A 22,913-nucleotide genomic window follows, 5' to 3' on the forward strand; every position below is an offset into this window, starting at 1 on the left:
TCAATTTCTAACATGATAAATATCTATAGATATATCCTTAATAAACAAACTCTTTTTACAGTTTTCAATAATTTTTAAGAATGTTAAGGCACTCAGATCAAAAGGTTTTACCATCACCAGTTCTGATAATAACTGTTTAAACAACACTGAAGGAGTTCCTACTTCATACGGTGCTAGCAACTGGAGAAGTAGATAAAAGGTAGCATCCCTAGCCTCACAGAATTTCTAATTTTATGAAGAGTGTAATTCTCAATTATAACAATTTTACTGTAAAAAAGAAAAAAAACATTTCAACTTTCTTAGGAATGTATTTACATCTTGATGTTCTCAATGGCAACTAACCTTGTATATGGCACACAGCTGATATCTAAATACTTAGTGATTCAGTCTGAATCTACATAATATGCATTTGATTTGTGCATCAGAAAGTCCTATATCTGCCACATACTTAGGTACTGGGCATTGCCTAAGCATTTTTACATAGGATTCAGACACTGACTGCTCTTTATGGTGACAAAGGTGCTCCGTCCTTAGTGAAAAGACCCTGAAGTTACAGCAACAGTGCAGCCTTTCACTGAGACAAACCTTAGGAAATAAATTTTATTTTTAGGTCATATCATGGTTTTTAAGACAAATTTACTCTTCCAGATTTTATATCAAATAGTCTGGATAACAGGATGAGGGAAGAAACGGTAGGTTATTTCAGGAACAATCATAACATGAAAAAGAGATTCCCTTATTCTGCTTCCATAGCTCTAGAAGGCAGAACCGAAAGGTGGAAACTATAAGGAGCCTGAAAAAAAATGTGTTTTACACACACACACACACACACATACACACTAGGGGCAGTAACTTAATTATCAATAGGTATGATGCTTGAGGGTCAGAGGTCAGACCTATTTTTCTATTTTCCCCCACTCTAACCCAAAGGAGACAGCATGTTTCCATCAGAAACAAATGGTGGGAGTTGAAACAGAGAGTGCAACCAGGGTGGGGTGAGGGTGGTCAGTGTCCATCCAACTTCAAGTTGAGAAGCACCTGGCAGGAGGCAGAAGGCCTGTGTTAGTTCTGTGATTACCTGGGGCTCTTACAGTAGGGTCCTAGCAAGCTCCTGGGTAGCAGTTCGTAAGTGAGCAGAGGATTTCCCACGTCGTCACTTAAGGATGCAACCCTCCCCGCCATTCCCAGCGCGTGGGGGGTATAAAAGGCTGGGAGTAAGGAGAAGGCTGAGGTCGCACCTAAGTCCCGTCTTAGCACATCACATCTGAACCAAGCACACAGTGTTTTGACCCCAACTGCAGCTTCTTTGATCATCTTCCTGGATTTCTAACCCACTAACTTGCTCTCTGTCCCTTCTACAAAATGTATCTAATTGCTTAACCGGAAAAGCAATAGGAAAGTAACTCTTACCTGACTCCACAAAAAAACAAACAATTTAGATTTGCAGCAAATGAACTTTAAACATTTGTGTTCTCTGAAGCTTCTGCATATTCATCACCTCAAATGTCATGAAAATTCAATCTCTGCCTATATGACATAATACCACTTTGTGCATATTTTCCCCAGAATTTCCACAAATTCTGCCAATGCAAATGGCAACTGAATGACAATGATCTCGAAGGCAAACAGCCCTCTCTGGCTTATTTTGTCGGGGGAAGGGTACAAAGTCAGGCTTCTGGACCCTCCTGTCTGAATTCTAGCACCTATACAACAGCTTCGTGCTCTTGTCCCGCACTCTAGAACTAGCTCACCAGTTCCTTCCACGGTTCGGTTTGGAATGAAACGTGGGTACACATTTGAAAACCGCACATCACATGTGAGCAGTACAGACTTATTTTACATTTTTAACATCATGTACGAGCTGTGGGAACATCTGGTGTTTTGCAAATTTGGCCAAATACAGCTGCACTTCCTTTTCCAAACGTGTCCTCTGACATGTAAGGGTTGTATTTCAATTTGAATTTCTCTCGCTCTCTGTCTCTCTCTCTCTCTCTCTCTGGCACAGTACTGTGGGACTTCAAGCAAGCACTGTACCTAAACTTTATACTTTTCCTCTCTCAAAGGAAAACTGAAAGTTTGCCAATTAATAACATGAGGAAAAATAGCTAGACCAAAGATGTAAAATTAATTTTAAACGCTTCTCTCTCATTTTCCTGTAGCTTGCCTGACTCAGTAGAAAACCATCTCTTTTTTTTATATTTATTTAAGCAATCTCTGTCCCCAATGTGGGGCTCAAACCCATAACCCCAAGATCAAGAGTCACATGCTCTTTCCTACTGAACCAGCCAGGCGCCTCGAGATAGTTGACTACACAAGGGTATCTTGCTAAGGATGACACCATCTGAATGGAGAGAAAGCAATGCCATAGTTATTGACTCACTGTTTACTGGGTCAGCCAGACATGTTCTCCTCAGGAAAAGTGCACAGACAATTGGGTCATACGTTTTCAGGTGGTTGGAGAATGTGCTGTAACCGAAAGTCATCGGACTTGAAACATCATAAATAACAGCTCAAACTCGGAGTGGATTCTACGTCCACATCTTACATTGAATCCTGAGCAAATCACTGCTGCTGGAAATCTAGACTCATCTGTCCCCTTCCATTTAGCACGTGGCCTCGGCGATGGCATGCTACTCTTTGTCCTGCCCTCACGTAAAGCATTGAAAACCCACATCAGGCTGAGGGGAAAGAAACGGCCTTAGAGTGAGCCCCCCCAGCCCCCCCACCCCCCTGTCTTCCTGGCTTCCTGCCTGGTCTGTTTGCTTGTCCAGCTCCTGTAGCCAGTTCATGGTCCCACCTCTGGAGCCTTTTCCTTGCACCTCAACTCCCCACTTGGTTCCTTCCCTTCCCTGCATGTGTACTTCCTTGGACTCCAGCCCTCTTCTCATTCCGGGAGATTCCAAACCCACGTTTGCTGGACTCTTGCCTTTTTCCCATACTTGCCAGGTTCCTGCCCACCCTTCTTTGTTCAGACTCAGCCCTGCTCTGGGCACATCCCAGGACAGGCTACTCCACTTGGACTGAATGTCCCCGGGGCTCTCTGGGCCCTGCTCCCCTACAGCTCCTACAATGGCCCCAGGCCCTTGACTCTAGCTGCTGGTTCCAGGGCTCCTCACATACAGTACAGTTCGGGGGTTAAGAGCAAGGACTCTGGAAAAAAGCCTTCTCAACTTCACGCTGTGGCTCCTCTATTACCAAATTAACTTTGTAGGCCTCACTTTCCTCACCTGTCAAAATGGGGGTAATAATATATCTGTACCACAGATTACTCAGCCACAAAGAGGGAGAGGTCTACCAGATTCCTCAGTCTAAACCACAGAGCTATTAAGTTGCAGGTTCAAAGTTCAAAACCAGGTTCAAAGGACTTGAAACACATACTCTTTTCAAATATATGATGCTATCTTCCTTTAAAATCATTTTTAGTTGCTTCCTTGGAAACAACAAAAACGATCATTTCCTTTGCATAGCAGTGCTTGTAAAATTTCTTGATTTTAATGTTTGTTTATTTTTGAGAGAGAAAGAGAGAAAATGTGAGCAGGGGAGGGGCAGAGAGAGGGAGACGCAGAATCCAAAGCAGGCTCCAGGCTCTGAGCTGTCAGCACAGAGCCCAATATGGGGCTCGAACTCGCAAACCGTGAGATTATGACCTGAGCTGAAGTCGGACGCTTAACCAACTGAGCCATCCAGGCGTCCCTGCAGTGCTTGCAAAATTTAAAACCAAGTTATTAACTAAAGTGCTTGAGTTCTAATAGTCAGTGATGAGGTCCTTGGTTCCAACCACAACTGTTAATCGAATAAGTTAGTTAGAACTAGAATTCCCCACAGATGTTTGAACCTCTACCTGTATCAACCTCCAAATGAATGACTTGAATTCTTAGCCTTTACACTAAATTTTCAGGCTAATATGAGCCATGTGAAAAATACTTGTAATATAAAAAAAAAAAAAACAAACAAGGAATGCATCTCCAAAAGAGATTCAAAAGAACTGTATCTCCAAAACTCTCTTTTTTCCAAAAGAAAAAAAAAAGTACTCGCGATAGTGGGGCACCTGGATGGTTCAGTCTTAAGTGTCCGACTCTTGATTTCTGCTCAGGTCTTGATCTCATGGTTCGTGGGATCGAGCCCTGCATCAGGCTTGGGATTCTCTCTCTCCCTCTCTATCTGTCCCTACCCTGCTCACTCTCACTCTCAAAATAAATAAACTTAAAAAAAAAAAAAAAAAGTTTAAAAGTACTTGTGATAGGGTGCTGGGCAGACTTGCCAGCTTGGAGACGGGGAGAGCAGCAGCCAAGACCGGCAAGCAGAGGAGGAAAAAGTTCCAAAGGCAACAGAGCTCAGCAGTTGAGACCACAGGTGGGAGGTTTTTTCGGGAGAGACATTCCCCGCCACCAAACAGCGAGAATTTTGTTTTACAGTAAGGTCCCGAGACGGCAGGAAGAGGAGGAGAAGGACTCACATTATTTATTTACTCTGTATGAAACTAGGTATTGTTGAAGGATCCAGAGCAGGAATTGGGAGTCCAGTTAAAGGTGCTCAGACCTAAGCGTGGAGCAGACATTAGAAAATGTCTACAGAGACTTCCGTGGATAATTCTATCACCAAGTCATACACTACATGGAATTCATGCAAAAATTTTTAGGGGCTCGATTTCACCACAGCTGAGCTGTCGGCCTGCCACTGAAAGCAGGTAATGTGGGTGGGGCACTGGACGTGCTTCCCGCTTCGCAACTGGAAAGAACAAGGTGGCGTATTCACTGTGACGCAGGAGAACCGTAACGTGTACAAGACGCACACGTGAATTAGAAAGAGTCAAGTCAGATTTAGACTACTTGCACATCTGTGACAGAGGCAAATGATTTCCCAATTAGAACATCTCGCGCTTAGCCAAAAACGAAAACGTCAAACATGTTAAGTATTCTCCATCCCAAGAACGGGAACAAAAACAATCTACTGGATTTAAGAGCCGTTTTGGTTTCTTCTACAGCATTCAATGCCCTTTCAACGATCTTTTCAGTTACCTTGGTCACAGCTTTCGGAGAAAATGTAATGGCATCCACCACCGTGAGGAGGTCGCCCGGGTGGAGGCGATCAAAGTACTTCACGCAGACGTCATAGGCGCGGAGCCACTCGGGTGAGGACTCCGGGACTTGTTTAATGAGGTACGGGTCTCCAGTCCAGAACAGCTTCTGCAGCCAGATGGCGTACAGAGAGCTCGGGGAAAGCATGTGTCCATCCTTTGCGGGGATTTTGGGAACAAGTTTGGAAATAGATAAGATATTCTGACTTGAAAGAACTGGCTCCAGGGCTTCAAGAGGATTCGTGCTGTCATCGGTCAGCTTTTTGTAATTAAGACCTAAAGAACGAAAAGAAAGAAAGGGAGTGGGTTCTTTCCAACATAAACATACAGGAGCTTTCACACACACACACACACACACACACACACACACACACACACACAGCCCTCTGGACTGCTGAAGGGAAAATTTTATCTACCAATTTATAGCAGATATTCTGTCGATTACAGAGATCAAAAGATGTGAGCTCCTGTCCCAGCCTGCGAGGCGGTCAGCTGTGAGGTCCTCCACAGGCCGCCCGCTTCCGCGTGCCTCAGGTTTCCTCAGGTGCCTCAGGCGTGCACACTGGAGAGGGCTTATCCCCTGGCTTCCTCCATCCTTCTACGTCCTTCCACGGCACCTATATTTCCTTTGACTAGCATGCTCATTGCACTGCATTCTATTTCCCCATAGTTCATCTGCCATCCCACCAACTACCTGCAGGCAGGGATGCAATTTTGCTCCTTTTCTTCCATCTGGTCCAGCTTCTAATTTGGCTACTCGGTAAACCACTGACAGACTGAAATAAATTCTCACAACTGTTTTAAGTATTGAATGAATATAGATTTCAAAGTAAATTATAAAGTATTATACAGACTGGAGAGGTATTAATGTGTTTAACGTCTTAGTTAGGAGCTTAGAGAGACAGGGATACCATTCTAAAGACTGCCACCATTTATCAAAGGTGCAAATGCTCTTATTTTAAGGGTTTCACACATCCTTAAAACACAGAGTCTCCAGTGAGGTGAAATTCGGTCAAATTGCCAAATGTGAAGTGTCCCAGCCCTGTCCTTTCTATAGATAAAATAGAACCACTGGGAGTAGGGAACAGACCTCTGGAGGATTAGTCAAAAACTCCAGATCTCAGCACCAGGCCTACGGTAAGACAAAGTCAATGTGTGACTTTCAATAGGTCTCTTATAGTTTCTTTGGTATTTAATTCCTTAAACAGTAAGTAAAGGAGTTGCAAAGATAATAACTAAAGTCAATTAGCATCAGATCCTGTGATTTCTGGTCTCTGCCAGTCACAAAATGCACAAACATGACTGTGCACAAAAAAATTAATTCCTGGCTTTAGTTTAAAGAATGAGTTCAAGCAGGGAAAGGATCATCTTACCTGCAGCAACGACCTTAAATTTCTTCAGCAGCCGAATGTGCGTTTCTGGCTTAATGGCATATTGCCCCAAATCTGCACAGCCACAGCTTTCCAGAAGAGAGAAATAATATAGCAACCTTTCGTGATCAAAGCCACCTATAGCGGGGTAAATATACTTGACCATGTGCTTGTGAAAGGCTTCAGGATCAGTCTTCAAAGTCTCAAAGAGATGAAGGGCTTGGGCTCGATTTTCAATTTCTACTGTGGACAAACTGAAATTAAGGACAAAGAAATTGTGTTAAGGTTTGGTCCCTTTAGTAAACAATTTGTTGTTGTTGTTTTTTCCCCTGACTGAAAAAGACAGGCCACTTCTTACAAGTCCCTTCTTCTTGTCAATCAATTTCAGCAAACCACCAGAATGTGGGCTGTTTATATAAGGGCAAATAGGAGTGTTAAATGCTTAGTATTATACAATTTTCGCATCCTCTCATATGGGTCACAGCAACCCTGTGAAGTAGGGTTCACATTCCTTCAGATGGGAGAGTCACCCAACACTTAACATCCAGGAGATGAACCCAGACTTGTCAGCTTCCGTTATGCATTATTTATTCATGTCACAAGAAACACTTAAAATCTGAGCTTCATTATAGAAATGTAAACAACCTTATTGTTTCAGGAATTTAGGAAATGGTGGGGGAGAAGAAACAAGTCCAACTTTGAGGCATATAAGTTTGACACCCAAGAGCCCCGAACTGCTATTCAATACACCCACATTTGATACTGTGTTCAAAGAGAATTAAAATGGGAAAGAACAGATATGTTCACTTGACTTATCTGTGGTAATGAATGCCATTAGAATGAACACACTTCTTGGTATTTTCACCGTGATTTAGAGGTCTTTATAATGTAATAAAAAAAGGTCATTTAAGGTTAAAGTACTGCAAACAATTTTTAAGGAGTCTTAGTTTGGTCAATCAGTTTTTATTTCCGGGGGTAAAGGGGAAGACTTAATTTTGGTCTTGGCTTCTCCCCGGACAGAACATAATGCCTCCAGCCCGGTGTAACCCTGATGCCCCGTGCAGAGTAAGTCAGCGCTCATAGAAATGTCCAGTCTCCGGGGCATTCAGCAGTAGCATACAAAGGCTGTGAGGGGTGCCAGGGAGACTTCTGGCGGAATCAAAGTTAGATCACATACAACTGAAAAGCAGCATCTCTGAAATATGATGCCCTATTTAATGGAATTCCCACTTTTAGGAAGTGCCAAGACATGTTTTTTGGTTTAAGGACATAAAGTTAATACAAATTATGTTTTAAAATTTTTATAAGGGTGTGAGGATACTTGGGATACCAGCAGCAATCCATAAAGTGAAAATATCAAGTAATTTTTTTAAATACTCTTTTAACTGTCACTTCTCGAGAAACTCTGTTTTTCTATTAAGACATAGTTCAAACATCTATAAAAATGTCCCCAGTCTATAAAAATGTCCCCGACTGCCTCCTCTGAGCATCCTTCTCTTCTGGCACTCATAACGTGCTGTGACTTTTCATTACCTTGTCTGTCTCCCTCACTAGGCTACGTACCACTTGATGGAAAAGATGATACCCTATCTTCATCTTTAGTTTCTTAGTTCCAAACACCAGTGTGTGGTAAAAAGGAAACATTCAACATGTGTCTTATGAATGCCAAACAGATGGGTGGATGAACAAAACGTAGGTGTCCTCCAGGGACCAGGCACCCTGCTCGTCGCGGGGCGAGAGTATAAAGATTTACAACAGGGGCGCCTGGGTGGCTGAGTCGGTTAAGCGTCCAACTGTTGCTTTCAGCTCAGGTTATGATCTCATGGCTCCTGGGTTTGAGCCACACTTCCAGCGTGGAGCTTGGCTGGGATTCTCTCTCTCTCCCTGTCTCTCAAAATAAATAAATAAACTTAAAAGAAAAAAAAAAAAAGATTGACAACACAGAGCTCTACCCAGCAGTTTGAAAAGCTAGTTGAGTTCTAAATACTTAAGAGTTAAAGCACAATGCAAAATAACGGTAAGGACAAAGGCCACACAACCATATTCTAATTAACAGTAGGATCACTAAAGCTGTATCTTGAAAGGAGGTAAATGTCAATGTTAACAGAAGGCTTACTGAAGGAAGCACTTGAGCTTGGCACTGAAAAAAGGAATGAAGCAAAAAGTTTAACAGAGGTATCGAGACAAGAAAGCACAAGGTCTGTACAACAAATGAGTATAAATGAATGGCTGGTCAGAAAGCAACCTTGATACTATCACTATTCAAAGTATGCAATGTCACCTCTGAAATATACTGTACGCTCAGTCGTGTATGAACGCGATTCACAGAATTTCTGATGTTTCTGCATAATTTGTAAAACGAAGTCTGCAGTAAACAGCAAACCGTGTAACCCCATGAAGACAGGTCATATGGATGAAAACTTGCAGGCAGAACAGCATGCCAATGGAGGGGGGAGGGGAACACACATGCACTTCTTAGGCTGATTCCTAAGCAAGGCAAGTGAAATCTAAGTAATTACCAACCTACAGACGAGAGACTGCCATCAGAGAGGTTAAGCGACCTGCTTAAGACAAAGGGTCCACATCTGTTTGGACTTGGCGTGTGTTCTGCTCAGCTCATCACAAAGTAGCCTTTGACTAATGAAGGTCAAGTGTCTGCAGTACCAACCATGTCAAAAACAGGAGTTTTTCTGTAATGAACATTAGTTCTCTCTCCCAGCGGCAATACTCTCAAAGAGTTCTCCTGTCATACTTCATTCTTAACACCCTGATAAACAGAATACTTGAGATAGACTCATCTACAAAGTGGTCAGTGATTAAGCCCTAACAGTTTTAGTTCACTGGTGATTGGCTTCATTCTGAATATAGTCTCTCCTAACCAACATGACTTTCCCCTTTGCCCACCCACTTATTCTTCTGTGCCTACAATTCGGTTTGTCCGATGTGCAATTTTACCTACTTATCTTGTCAAGAGAGATCTGGAATACCTTTAGTGATACATGATTAAATGCCAAAACCTGCCTCTTCAGTAAATTACAATGTGCTAAGATCTTTTATAGACGCCAGTAATCAATAACCCATTTTAATAGTTTCCATTGAAAGAAGCTGTTATCTTCCCTTTGGAACAAGAAATGAAAACTCTGCTTGGAAAACAATTCCAAAGAACCCACATTCAAGAGAATACGAAGAAATACCATGAGACCACTATGGACTTTTCACTAATCAAATTAATGATTACCCTTGAAAACAGTTTAAGTGCTTTATCTTGAGCCAAGTTTTAGCCATAAAGCAGCTTATGTATATAATGCATATTTAACTTTCAGAGATTAACTAAAGGAAGAAACTAGCATGAGTTGTACCCGGTGCACAAGGAATAAATTAATAGCACTAATCCTTTGATTAGTGTTCTGTAATGGCTTCAAGTTGTCAATCACCCAAAAACGTGATTCAAGAACAGCATGTATTGAAAGAACTTATATTCAAATAGGAAAACAAATTTATTTAAATATGTTTTTCTTTACTCAGTCTGAGACTGATTGATAATAAAGTTCTATTACCTGTCTGAACAATACCGAGAAGAGGAAAGGAAGGAAAAAGGACGGTGGGACAGGAGAAGGCAGACGGCAGCTGGGAAAGGCAGAGACAAAGGGATGGGGATATGGCTTCACACAGTCCAGATGTACTAACTTCCAGGCATTTCCGCCAAAGACTAATCCTAAAAGTTTAAAGACATATGGGTCCAAATTCATGACCCGGATCATGAGCGAACAGGGTTCCTCCACTGATGCCTGTGCAAAGAGACAATTCTACCCTCTAAGTTATAACTACTCTGACCTGAGGGAAACAATCCAAGGTATTTACCACACAAATGCTCAGAATGAACTTGACGTGGCCGACTTGATGTGCAATGCTGCCTGACAGTTGCACATGGGACTACAAAGAGAAAATAAGGTCAAAATAGTCGTGGCATTTTTCAGTTTTGCCAACATTTTGGCCAAGTCTTTGTAAAATGAAAAATGGAATTTAATTTTACAAGTTCACCTACACGGTTGATGAGATGAGCAATAATGAGCATCTCTGTCTATTTCTTGTCATACAACTACTCAGATCCTCTGCGGAATGTTGTATATGAACAGAGCATGATGGGGCAGGCCATGAGAATAGGCTTTGTCTCCTCTACAACGACAATCCTGACACCTTAGATTTTCACTGGTTTACATAGTCTCATATTATTACCTAACAAAAAAATATTTTCAAAGACATCACAGCACAGAAATAGATGAATAGGTACCATTTACTGAGCATTTAGATGTTAAGTGCCATGTCAGATCATTTATTTCTCACAAAGCAGATACCTTATAATTAATGTTGACTTGAAAAATAAATATTCAAAGATAAGACGTACAATGTTGGGCTAATACTGGTCATAGGATGGGTTTGGTGTATATGATCTGTTTCCAGAATTAACAACAGCTGTTTTTTGAGCACCTACCACATGTCAGGTATTTTGTATAAATCTCTGAAATCTCACAGCAGTCCAGTCAAATGGAATGAGAAAACTCATTTTGCAGGCAAGGAAACCTAATACATACAGGGCTGAAGCAACGTGTCTACCTGGCAAGAACACTTTAGTAGGAAGTCACAGAGCCAGAGTTTGAACCCAGGATTCAGAGTCTGAGCACTTTCCACCAGATGGAAACAAGCCAAAGTGCATTGTCTTGCTTACATTTTATGCCAGTGTCAGGAGCTTTTGACAATTTGGGAGAGAAGTGGCCTTAATGGTCACAACATGGAAAGGAAGGTTGCAGATGTACGCAAGGAACGGCTTCCATTTTGGTAATGGTGGTAATCAGTTCTTCCATTCTTAGGAATGGCAGGTTTCTTCTTAGGCACAATGCAAATCAGAGTGTGGGTCATGATCCACAACCCCCTGCCCTTAGGCCAAAAGAAAGATCAAAACCAAATTTAACGACTACAGAAGGCCTATGACCTGAATATCTATATTCAAACTTCCTACTCTAATATGGATTTTTTTTTCCTGGTCCTGAGTTTTTATTTTATCCTAATTTTCAATGTTACGAGCTACTTTTAGTAAGCCGAGCTACCTTAAATCCTCTCTCTATACGCTAACTATTCTCACACTAACTCCTCAACCAAGCCAGGCTTCCTTAAGGGAGGAGACAGAGAAAAGGCCACGATTTAGAATCCTTTACAGTGTGGCCGTGTGGACACAATTCTGCCTCTGAGCAGCAGCAATCCTGGGACACATGTCCTGTGTATCTTCTGTTTCAATTCAGAAAGAGACAGATGCCTTACAGTTTATTCATCCTCCCACAGCTAGAACTTGCCCTGGTTCATCCCTGTACCTGAGAACAAAAGAATCCTACCAAAGAATATGAAACTGATTGTGAAAAATAGAAGAGTGCAGGCAGGTTCCATGCGCCAGGGGGCCCCTTGCCACGCGTCTAAAGGAGACTGAGAAGGCGGTATCATGATCTCTGACACTTGGGTAATCACCTGGTGATTCAAAGGTGGCTATCAGAGTGAAATGAAAATGCAGGATGCAGGCCTTCAGATCTGCTGTTTAATTAAGAAGGGAAACAACGGAAAGTGTCACCAAGGATGACAGTCGAAGGGAGTTCTGGCCCCTACTTACTTCTCCTGTGCTAAGGTGCCATGTGCTCCAGCCACAATGGTTTTCCTTTAGTTATGCAAAATACCAAGATCTTTCCTGCTCCAGAACCCGTTCCCTCTGCCTAGACTGCTATCTACAACTTGTGCACTTCCTTTATGGTACTTACTAGGACTAGCAATTTACTTTTTGGCTATTTTCAAGTGCGTGCATGCGTGTGTGCATATGTGTGTGAGTGTGTGTGTGTGTGTGTGTGTGTGTGTGTGTGTGTGTTGAGAGTGGGCACGTCTCCCCTATTACAATATAAGCTTTGTGAAGGTAATAATGTGTCTGTCTCATTCAGCACTTAAACCTAAGCTTAGAATAGGAAGACACTATAAAAATAATAACATGTAGTGAGTGAACAAATGTGGTACTATTCAATAGTCTAGAAGCATCCTCTGGTATTTTAAAAACGATCTTGTGTCCAAAACTTAAAGATGCTCACAGAGTCAGCAGAATTGACAAGAATAATAACAGGAATAATGCAACAGTATGACAGAGCCGCCAGGCTATATACTTTCCACAGATCCTCTCTTACCATTACAACCTTACAAGGCAAGGATAATGGTCGGATCACTGAGGAAACAATGACTCAAGAGGATTAAGAGGCTTGCTCACAGCTACATAGTTGGGGTTATGGGCAGCAGATGTGGACCAAATGTGGCCAGACTCCAAAACCCGTGCCCTCATGCTAACCCACACATACACTGGTAGTTGATGGTATAAGTATTTCTGCTGGTCTCTTCTAAAACGTCCCTCTTCTAAAACATCCAGAACAGCCCAGAAGTGAAGTTGGCCACCGAGGCCGTAATGAGTGATAGATATACATCAGCCCTGAGCATGGGGAGCTGAACATGCCCTGCAGAACAGCCGGGGTGTGCCAGCTGGAAGGGACGCCAGGCACACGTGGCCACTCAAAGTCATCACTGATATTTACAATGACTAAGAAGAAAACAATGGGGCGCGGGGGAAATAAGGGGAAGAAGGAGACCAAGAATTCAAGTATGGGTGTTTACGATGATTATCTCCTTCTCACAGGAGTGAAATTCCAGGAATAACTGCCAGTAATGATGTACTGGTCATGTGAAAAGGGGTGCAGGTTTGATATTTTACCGTGAAGTCATTTAATTTTTGTTATCCCTTAGAGTTGAGGAAAATAAATTCCCGAGAACTGAATTACCTTGCATTGGAACATACAGCTAGAGACTGACAGTATTTGATCCAGCTATGGTGATTTGAAGGCTTATGCTCCACTGCATAATGCTGCCTCACCCAAGACGGTGTGTGCCCCTCTGTATGTGAGCTGGGCAGGGAATGTCTCCAAACTCAACCAACAGGAAAGAGAATGTAAAATTATAGGAAAATCAACTTTTCAGGGAAAATGACTTTTTAAAGGGACAGAAAAGCAAAAATCTTCAGGAAAGGAACATTATTTTTCTGACCTATTAACTTCTCATAGGCATTGACTCAACAAGTAAATGTTGGGCAATCTCTATGCTATTAACAAGGCTGGTTTCAAATGCCTGTCTTACCAAGTGTGATTAAATAGTAAGGCGAACCACATCTTTTAAGTAAGGAATGAGGGGCACCAAACACCACTTGCTAAATCAATATTAGGTGTTTTGTCACTCACGAGTAATGATGCCAGGCGGTAATGATTTCCTGCTTTTGTAATTGCTGTGCGTCTCCATAATCACACTGCTATCAGATATAATGATATGCTGTGAACAGTCGTGCACGTTACTAGATTGCACGTTACTAGTCTTGCACGTTACTAAATTCAGACCAATGGACCAATCCTGCTTATATAGATATGATACCCTTTTATGTAACATTCAATGAAAGGAAAAAGATATTTAATAAAATGCCAAGATATTTTTTAAATGCCAATGTGCATAACAAACATTTATTTGAACCTATTACTGGACTTTAAAAACGGTACAGTGCAATATTTATCACAGATAAGACTATCACCCGTGTGGTCATTTGTTTAGCATCATCCAATTATAATCTGTCGCCCACACTAGACTACAGGTTCCAAGACAGCTGGGATGCCAGTGTTTGCCGACTACTGTAACCTGAGTATCAACACTGTTCCTGGTACACGGTAGATTCTCAATAAAAGCAAACAAACAAACAAAAGAAACCTCTGAATAAACACACCAACATTACAGTAACTCAGGGCTATTATTACTGAAAAACAAAAACTAATAAACTGTCGTTGGAATATGGGTGTATCAGGAGACATATAAAGAGAGAATGTACAGATGTTGGTCTACTCCAGGTCAAAAGGAAAGGTGAAACTGCACTTCACAAGGTCAAGATCCTTCTAAAGTAGAACTGAGAAAAGACAGACACGGAAATAAACGTACATCTGAATCGTGCACTTACCCGCTGTCCGTGAACAGGAACTCCAAATGCGTCATGAGAACTTCCCAGCGGGAGACACTGTAACGCTGTGCCAGAGAAAGGGCAATGCTGTAGACGTTCTCCTCAAGTGTTCTTCAAGAACGTCCATCAGCCACAGGGAAGGGAAAGAAGAGAAACACATTACCCTTAATCAGCAACAAAACTGTTCATTAGGACTCTCTCCAGCTGCAAGGGGTGCAGCCGGCACCGGCCTTAAAAAGCCATTTCACAGCAATTCAGGAAACGTACTTCCCAGGCATGTTAATGCCCCTTTCTCACCGCGGTGCACTGCAACTGACCAAGGAACTGTCCAGAATGGTGGTTCTCCACCGAGGGGGATTCTGTCCCCCAGGGGACATCTGACAGTGTCTGATTATCCTGGCAAGAGAGGAGGAGGACAGCGTTACTGGCATCTAAGCGGGGAAAGGACAGGGATGCTGTCAAACTTCCCGCAAGGCACAGACGGCTCTCCCACAAGGCATTATCCAGTCCAAAATGCACGGAGGTCAAAAAATTCTGGTACAGACACCAGAGCCTACAGGCCAACAACAGTGCAAAGGAAATGTATCCCTGCCCTACAGGCATGTATCTGAGAAAGCACAGTCACTCAACAAATGTTTATGTTTTCCAGACTGTATCAGGTATTGTGCTAGCTACGTGGGACACAAAGACAAACAAGACATTTCTTATGGAACTCACAGCCTAGTGGAGGATGTAAGATGTCAACCAGGAACCAAATACAACAGGGTGGGGGGGGGCGGGGGCGGTGCTACCAGAGGACTTCAAATACTGACAGCAGAGATGAGGGAGTGACCGATTTGAGCTGAAGCCTGGAGGATAAAAAAGCAGAACTGAGGGAAGGTAGTTACGAGAGAGAAGAGCCAGAGGGCTTCTGAGAGAGAAGGCATGGGGGGTGGGGCAGGAGGGGTTCCTGCCAAGGGACCTGCACCTTATCCTACCGGCAGTGGAGAGCCAGAGGAAGGTTTAAACCAGGGCATGGGGTCACCAGACTTGAGACCTTTTAGGTTTATGAAGAATTCTGGGGCCCAGCACCCACCACGAAGGCCATTCTGCAAAGACTACGACAGCACCTCTATTTCCCAGAAACAGAAATTCTAAGGATGAAATTCTCGTTTGGAAGATTGGTGGACAAAACCACAGGAACAGAAATGAAATATCTGTTCTTATTAAGGGATATCGCTAAGACTATATACATGCTAACTGAGAAAACCAGGACGTTTCCTTCTATGTTCGATTAGCCCACAGTTGGTAAACATTTTCTGTGAACAGCAAGACGGTAAATCTTTTAGGTTTCGCGGCCATACGGTCTCTGTAGAAAATTCTTTTTATTATTTTTTTAAATTCTTGTTTTTCCACAAACCTTTAAAAATGTAAAAACAACTCTGTGTATGTGGACTGTAAAACATAGGCCCAGGGCTGGAATAAGTCTGTCACTGCGTGAAGTACTAGGTCATCGCCGATCAAAAATTTCTTCAAGTATTTACTGAGTATACTCTACGGAATGAGAAATCGTTGAGAATAGCGACCATTAGCAATTCATCCTTTCTCTGAGGGGAGTCTGACACAGTGCCTGACCCCAGGACCGTGCTCACTAGGTACCGGTACCTTCATCACCTGAGAAAGGTGGGAAGAAGCCAAGCTCTGTGTGCCCTCCTCCAGGTTACCCCAACTAAGCACCGAAACCTATTATCTAAGATACATGGACAATAAAGGATGGATAAAAGGCACTTATAGAAGGCCAATGCCATCAAAATGGATGCACGATTGGCAAGAAAACGAAGACTGGTCACGCTGTGTACAGTGAGGGGGCGGGGGGCTGCCGAACAGGAGGAAGCAGATGCGTCAAGGATTTTTGTATGTAACACACTGAATGCCCGCCTCCAAATTGGAACTGCGAACTCAAAGACGCCACACCCACTCTGACATTTTAAACAAGCCATTCAGAGAATGTTGGATATTTTTCTAGGTAACAAATTATGGAGAAGGTTCTATGGTATGTTTGTCAAAAGCATGTATTTGTCCTCTAGGACACACTTCAAATAGCATCCTGGATCCTTACAAAAGAAAGTAAAGGACAAAAACCCTGGCAAAATGTAACAGATGATGTTAAGACATGCCTTACCTCGTAACCTGCATTCTGCATAATAACCTTCTTCTAAGAAACCATGAGCATGGGTGGCACCCAGGATTACCAAATGCCCGGAGGAGAAGCCCACTGGACTTGGCAATGGGAAGCCGAGTCTCACCCCTGGGCTGTGTGACCTTGAACAACTGTTTAAAGTTCTCTGGTTCTCAGATCCCTCTTCCAAAAGCGAGGAGGTTGGATTAAGTGACCCCTTCAGTCACTTTCAAATTAGACATTAAACAGCTCCATGACATTGTGAACCTCCAGGAGAACAGAGGAGGAGAGAAAAAACTATTCCATATTTCTCTTAACTAAATCCCACTACAGACTGTTCTTACTATCTTTTCTTTGATCTGTCTATTCCCCGCCTTACTCTAAAGAGAATTTGGGGTGGGGGTGCCTGGGTGGCTCAGTCGGTTAAGTGTCCGACTCTTGATTTTGGCTCAGGTCATGATCTCACAGCCCGTGAGTCTAAGTCCCTCATTGGGCTCTGAGCTCACAATGCAGAGGCTTCGTGGTATTCTGTCTCCCTCTTTCTTTGCCCCTCCCCCGCTTGCTCTATCTCTATCAAGATAAATACACATAAACTTTAAAGAGAATTCGGGGTGCTTATGGTAGGAAAGAAGCTTGGGCTCATGTAAAGTTATTACAGACTGCCAAGGGTACTTTGCCACTTTCTTAGAGGTTTAAATAATAATAATGAAAAAGAGCATATACTACAACCATAACCAGGGCTACATTTGTTATTTTAAAGTAATGTAGCAGGAAGGAAGAATAATCACTAAATATAGGCACAATTTAACGTTAGCTTCAAAGGCTGGAAGCCTAGACTGCATTGCAGGCCTCGCTTGCCTGGGAATACAACCGTGCATCGGGGGTAGAGAGTGGACGGGGGGAGGGGGGCAGGGGGGCACAGGGCGTTGTGAAGATGCGATGGCTTTGATAATTGAGAGATCAAGGCCAAGATTAATATCACAGTGATGATCCTTACCACCCGTGTAAACTTGGGCCAGTTACCTCACACTCCTGAGTCTCATGTTCTTCGGCTATAAAATGGAAATACCATTTTACGCCACAGGGTTATTATGTTCGAGGAGTAAAAGAGATTTACAAAATAAGCTTTATAGAGCACCTAACACAGCTCCTTGCCCATGGGAAGTGCTCCACAAATTGTGATGTTAAGAACAAAACAACTCTACTTAATAACCATTATGGGTGAACACACTTTCCCACTTTTTTTTTTTTAATTTGTATTTTTTCTTTTTTTTGTTTTTTTCCACTTTCCCACCTTCTGACATGTAACTAATTCTCATTTGATCTAAACTAAAAAAAATGGAGACCAGTATTAAAACCAAGGGGCATCCCACGCCTCCGAAGAAATGCTTCTCACTGGGCCTTAACCCGTACTGCCATCTCACATGGGGCTTGCTGCTGAAAGGGGTGAGCGACAAAGGGAAAAGGGGCAGGTGCTACTGGCTTCCACCAAGAGAGGCTGCTGGGCCTAGCTGGTCAGCTCTCCTTCCTCTGGAAACCCATGACAGATACAGGTGCCCTGAATCTAGACTCTGGGTCCTTCCCCCGGCACTCAAACAACATCTCATTCTCAACACACGGGGGAAATTAAACTGCCCCCTAGTTTGCAGTGAGACTTCCAGGAATAACAGGCAATCTTTTTAAACGTCTATAATAAGCTTCACATTTTTTATGCCGGTCATACCCTCACCCCGCTAACATGGTAAGAATGTTGGTATTGGGCTAGCCAAATCATGGGAAACTTTTAAATAATTCCCACACTTATTATTTAAATTTGCAGGTTTAAAACTTTGTCTGCCATCAGCTGATCCAACTGGGAACAGCCACGTGTCCATCACACCACAGGAAGAAGGAAAGTCCTATTTATAACAACCACAGATGTAAACCTTCAAAGGACTGTGTCCTGATCATTCAACCTGTTCTTTTAGGCTTTAAATCCACCCCTTTAGGAGACAAAGGTATCCCTTACTCTGCCAAACCAAGGATAGTTTCCCTTTTATACTGGTCATCTGCCGTAAACCGCTGTACATCCACACCCTTCCGGAGGCCCTGAAGGATCTGGGCCTGCGTGAAATCCAGGAGCCGTTCGTTGTAGTAGTGTAACTGCTTGGTCAGTGAAACCAGGTCCTCTGGCCAGGCGTCGTGTCCATATCGAGTCACATGCCTGGTGACCATCTTGATGAGCTCCTTGGGATCAGCCTGTAACAAAAACAGCAACCACAAAAACAAAATAAAGTAACAACAAGACGACCACGTCTCCTGGGCAACCTGTTTGCCTCTTCCCCTGCTGCCATTTTATCAAGGCTCACAGCCACCCTGAGAAATCAGCGGGGGAGCCAGTGAACTTTGCAGACCACAGAGACAAGACACAGAAAGGAGTCTAGGAGTTTTCTGGATGCCTGCTCTGTTCTTCCACCTTAAAAATCTCCACCCATTGAAAAAATAATGTACACTTGCTTTTTCAACTCTCATCGCCCTACTAGATTGGGGGCCCAATTACCTGATCATTTATAATAATTCACCCTGAAGTAATTGTCATCTTCATTGCCCCTGGATACATTTTCTTTGGACCATGTAAGTGTTCTCAATAACTAAGATGCAGCTCGGTAATGCCACTCTAAATGCCAAGACAGCTAAGTAGAAGAGTGTTTTCTCCAGGGATAAATTGGGGGGAAAAAAAACCCATCCCTGTTCCTGAAATCACAAAACACTTCTAGCTGCATAAGAGAGCATCCAACCAATTTTTCCTCTGCTCAATTTGGAGCTCAGTGGGATATTGCTCTATAATTCTTTACAGCTTCTCTAACAACAAAAAAATTACTCAAAGAGAACAAAACCTGGAATCTGACAGCCGACAGGAAAGAAAAATAAGTGATGAACTGGCCACATTTATTTACATTAAAGTTGGTCAGGGTGTGTCAACGAAGCAACAGCAGCTCAGCTATGATTTTGGAATTGTTTAATAGGGAGCCTAATACTTGAACAACAGTAATTCAATCACTCAATTCCTAGGAAGACATGGTATATATTTTAATATAAGCAAATTAGGGGGAAAAACTTCAGAATCTATCTTTGGTTCTTAGAAACACACCTAATTATAGTAAGCTGTCAGCATTTCTAACGTGTACGCCATTATTCTGAGGTACACAGGAGATTTGTCAACGTCGAGTCTGTATTACCAAACCTAGCCTGACATTTCTCTCTTGATCCTATTAGGAAACATTCTGAGAGAACCGATAAAAACCAATTAGAGAAATCTTCTCGGGTTCCGGTAGGTGGATTTGAGAAAAAGTCAATGTTTTTTCCCCTACCTCTATGCACACACTCGGTCCTATTGCATAAACCACAGATTAAGTCTCAAGTCAAAAGTCCTGGGTTTGAAAACTCACTCTTCAAAGTAAGCTATGAGACCATCTTTCATTCATTCAACAAATATTTCTTGTGCACCTATTATGTGCCAGTGAGAAGATATGACCCTCTCCTCTAGGGATGCAGTCTCTGGAGAGAGACAATCAAGCAAATAATTGTAAAATGGTACGATACGGGTAAGCACAGGGTTCTGTGGGAATTCAGAGGAAGTCTTCTTGGAAGATTTAATGCCTAGACTAACCACTCCAGTATCAGCAGTGAAAACGCCAGGAAAATCTAGGGAGACAAAGTGCAGTGAAGGGTTCAATATGCACTAAGGCCTGGGGAGCTAAGACCTGACAGAAAGAGGGCACGAATAAAGCAAATCTAACTGCAATTAGAAGGGATTTGGGAATCGGCTGCATATGGATGGTGTTTCTGGCAGTGGATTTAGACAAAGGGGATCCCACGCCTCAGCACTTAGTGCCGCCTCCACAGCGGCCATCGAGCCCCACCCCCTTTCCGCTCAAGGGCTGAAGCCTCGGGGCAGCACCCTGAATCACGCAGCAAGGGCTCAGCCGGCCCTGAAGTCACGCGGTACAGGGCCGCTGCTCCAGGGCCAGGGAGCCCATCCACACCTGCTCTGTCCCCGCCCCCAGGTGGGCACCGTCCTTGCCTGTTTTCCCAGCCTCACCCTGTCAGCACTTTCTGGCCTCGCAGCAGAAGAGAGCAAGAGCGCATCTCCAATGATCGGGTTTCAGGGCGGCACAACGCTCCTGTCGTGGCCTGTCACCTTGTGCCCCGATTCTACACCCTGCCAGCAAACCCATGCTCACCACCAAAGGACAGCTTTTCCCCCACAGACGCTCTGACCCGGCGGTTTGGGACCAAAGCCCTCGGTCTGCACTCGCCCGTTGCATTTGGAGGAGAGGCTACGAGCATCCCGCCATCGGGCTCTCCGAGCCCCTCTCTACCAGGCTGTGGCTCCCACGCCTGCTCGTGGAGTCAACTGGCTCCATTCTCTCAAGCCTTCTCCCACAGGTCTTGTCTCCACGTTCATTTTTCACTTCGTTTCCTGGCATCTCAAGGATTTGGCACCTGTATGGGGGGGGCGGCCTGCATACTTTTCACTTGACCTCAATAGCATAACGCCTCCTCCTTTCTATTCTCTTACACTTTAACAGTAATTCAAATTTACACTTTACACTGCTTTTTCTTATAAATAGTACATTATAGCTTATTAAATTATGGCAGAGACCACGAGTATTTCGTGAATTTGTCTTTCCAGAGCGCAGTAGCCTCTCTCGCACAAATCAGGTACGGGGTAAAAGGGAAAGACGATGAACGGCAGTAGTGGCTTTTGTTTATTTATTTATTTTGAGAGAGACAGAGATTGTGGGCATGTGCAAGAGAGGGAGCAGCAGAGAGGGAGGGAGAGGGAGGGAGAGGGAGGGAGGGGGAGGGAGGGGGAGGGGGGAGAGAGAGAGAGAGAGAGAGAGAGAGAGAGAGAGAGAGGGAGAGGATCCCAAACAGGCTCCTCACTGTCAGCCTGGAGCCCGACGTGGGGCTCGAACCCACAAACCGCGAGATCGTGACCTGAACTGAAATCAGGAGTTGGATGATTAACCGACTGAGCCACCCGGGCGCCCAGGTAGCAGTGGTTTTAAAGTCAATAGTCCTTCTATTCCAGGTCCCTCAGTCAGTAGGGATGCAATTTGGGGCAAGTTATTTCAGATCCCCACTTCCTCACCATAGGACTCGATGCGCACACCGTCCTGATGGTTTGCTAAGAGGCACAGATAAATAAGGTATGTTAAAGTACTTTTTCTCTATCATTATAAGAAAGCAAACTGGGCCCAGGGCTTACTCGCAAGCAATTAAAAAGCAGTGGCTGGCAAAGATGGGCACATAAGCAATTCACAGAAGGCATCTGCATATACGCACCACTGCCGAGTCACAAACCCAGAGTGCCAGGAACTCCGGGCAGGGAGCAATTACTCCTCTCTGGACCCTTCTGAGGCTCAGCTTCTTCAGATGTAAAACAAAGGAACATCACCAGAGGATCCCCTTTCTCAGGCTAAAATCCCACGAATGTATAGGAATTCAATCATAAAAATAAAACAAATCCTTGTAAATCCCTCCAGGTGTGGAATTGGGGAAGTTCCACACCTTTCCTCATGTATGCCTCCACTAAATATTCAGAGCAGATTTCTTGGTTAAAAGTACAATTTTAGACCAATGAATTGCAGTCAGTACATTCCTTCATAGTTTAAACAACTGTAATCTCTTTTCTTTTACTAAGTAGAAATTATCTAGCCACTCTGGAACTTTTATTTCATGTTCTTTATACATCAAATGTGTTCGCTTTTCTAAGAAATATTTAAGAACAAACACCTAATATTTTTCGGTATTGGAGACCTAATAGTCTTCGGTACGGAGACAGGCATAGAGCTAAACATACGTGAAGTGACTCTCACTTAAAACTAACCATTCGGTGGGACCAGTCTGCTAGTATCGTCTGTTTTTACAGAGGCATTAGGAGGTGAGAAACTTGACCAAGGCCGCTGGGTTAAGTGGTGGTGTGGCATGTGACTCCCGAGCATAATGCCTCCCCCAAACCATCCTTGTACATTTGCTATGCAGGGGAGGGGATCTCTTGAAACTGTAAGGATCCTGACGAGACCCCCCGAATGTAACAAAGTCAATGGCACCGGAGTCCTTTTACAAACAATCAACTGTCACTGATGGACTTAACGCTGTCATTTGTTATTACATCCAGATTGGCTTTTTTTTTTTTTTTTTACACATAGGTACATTCTCCCTCACAACCCTTTTATACATGTATACACGTGTATA

At 43.4% G+C, this 22,913-nt stretch overlaps 1 protein-coding gene across 3 annotated transcripts in view; it reads right to left on the minus strand.

Annotated features, from left to right (window-relative positions):
• Window positions 1–22,913, minus strand: part of NBAS (NBAS subunit of NRZ tethering complex) — a 329,610-nt gene that overhangs the window by 86,003 nt on the left and 220,694 nt on the right. For all 3 annotated transcript variants that reach the window (XM_078444965.2, XM_078444964.2, XM_078444966.2), the window contains 4 exons: window positions 18,679–18,908; window positions 14,513–14,623; window positions 6,451–6,701; window positions 5,019–5,353 (listed from right to left, as the gene is read on the minus strand). In XM_078444965.2, coding sequence (XP_078301091.2) covers window positions 5,019–5,353; window positions 6,451–6,701; window positions 14,513–14,623; window positions 18,679–18,908 — 927 coding nt within the window. The remainder of the gene's footprint in view (window positions 1–5,018; window positions 5,354–6,450; window positions 6,702–14,512; window positions 14,624–18,678; window positions 18,909–22,913) is intronic.

This window comes from Panthera onca, chromosome A3 (genome assembly GCF_046562875.1).
Source record: "Panthera onca isolate mPanOnc1 chromosome A3, mPanOnc1 haplotype 2, whole genome shotgun sequence".
In the NCBI taxonomy this organism is placed as follows: Eukaryota; Metazoa; Chordata; class Mammalia; order Carnivora; family Felidae; genus Panthera; species Panthera onca.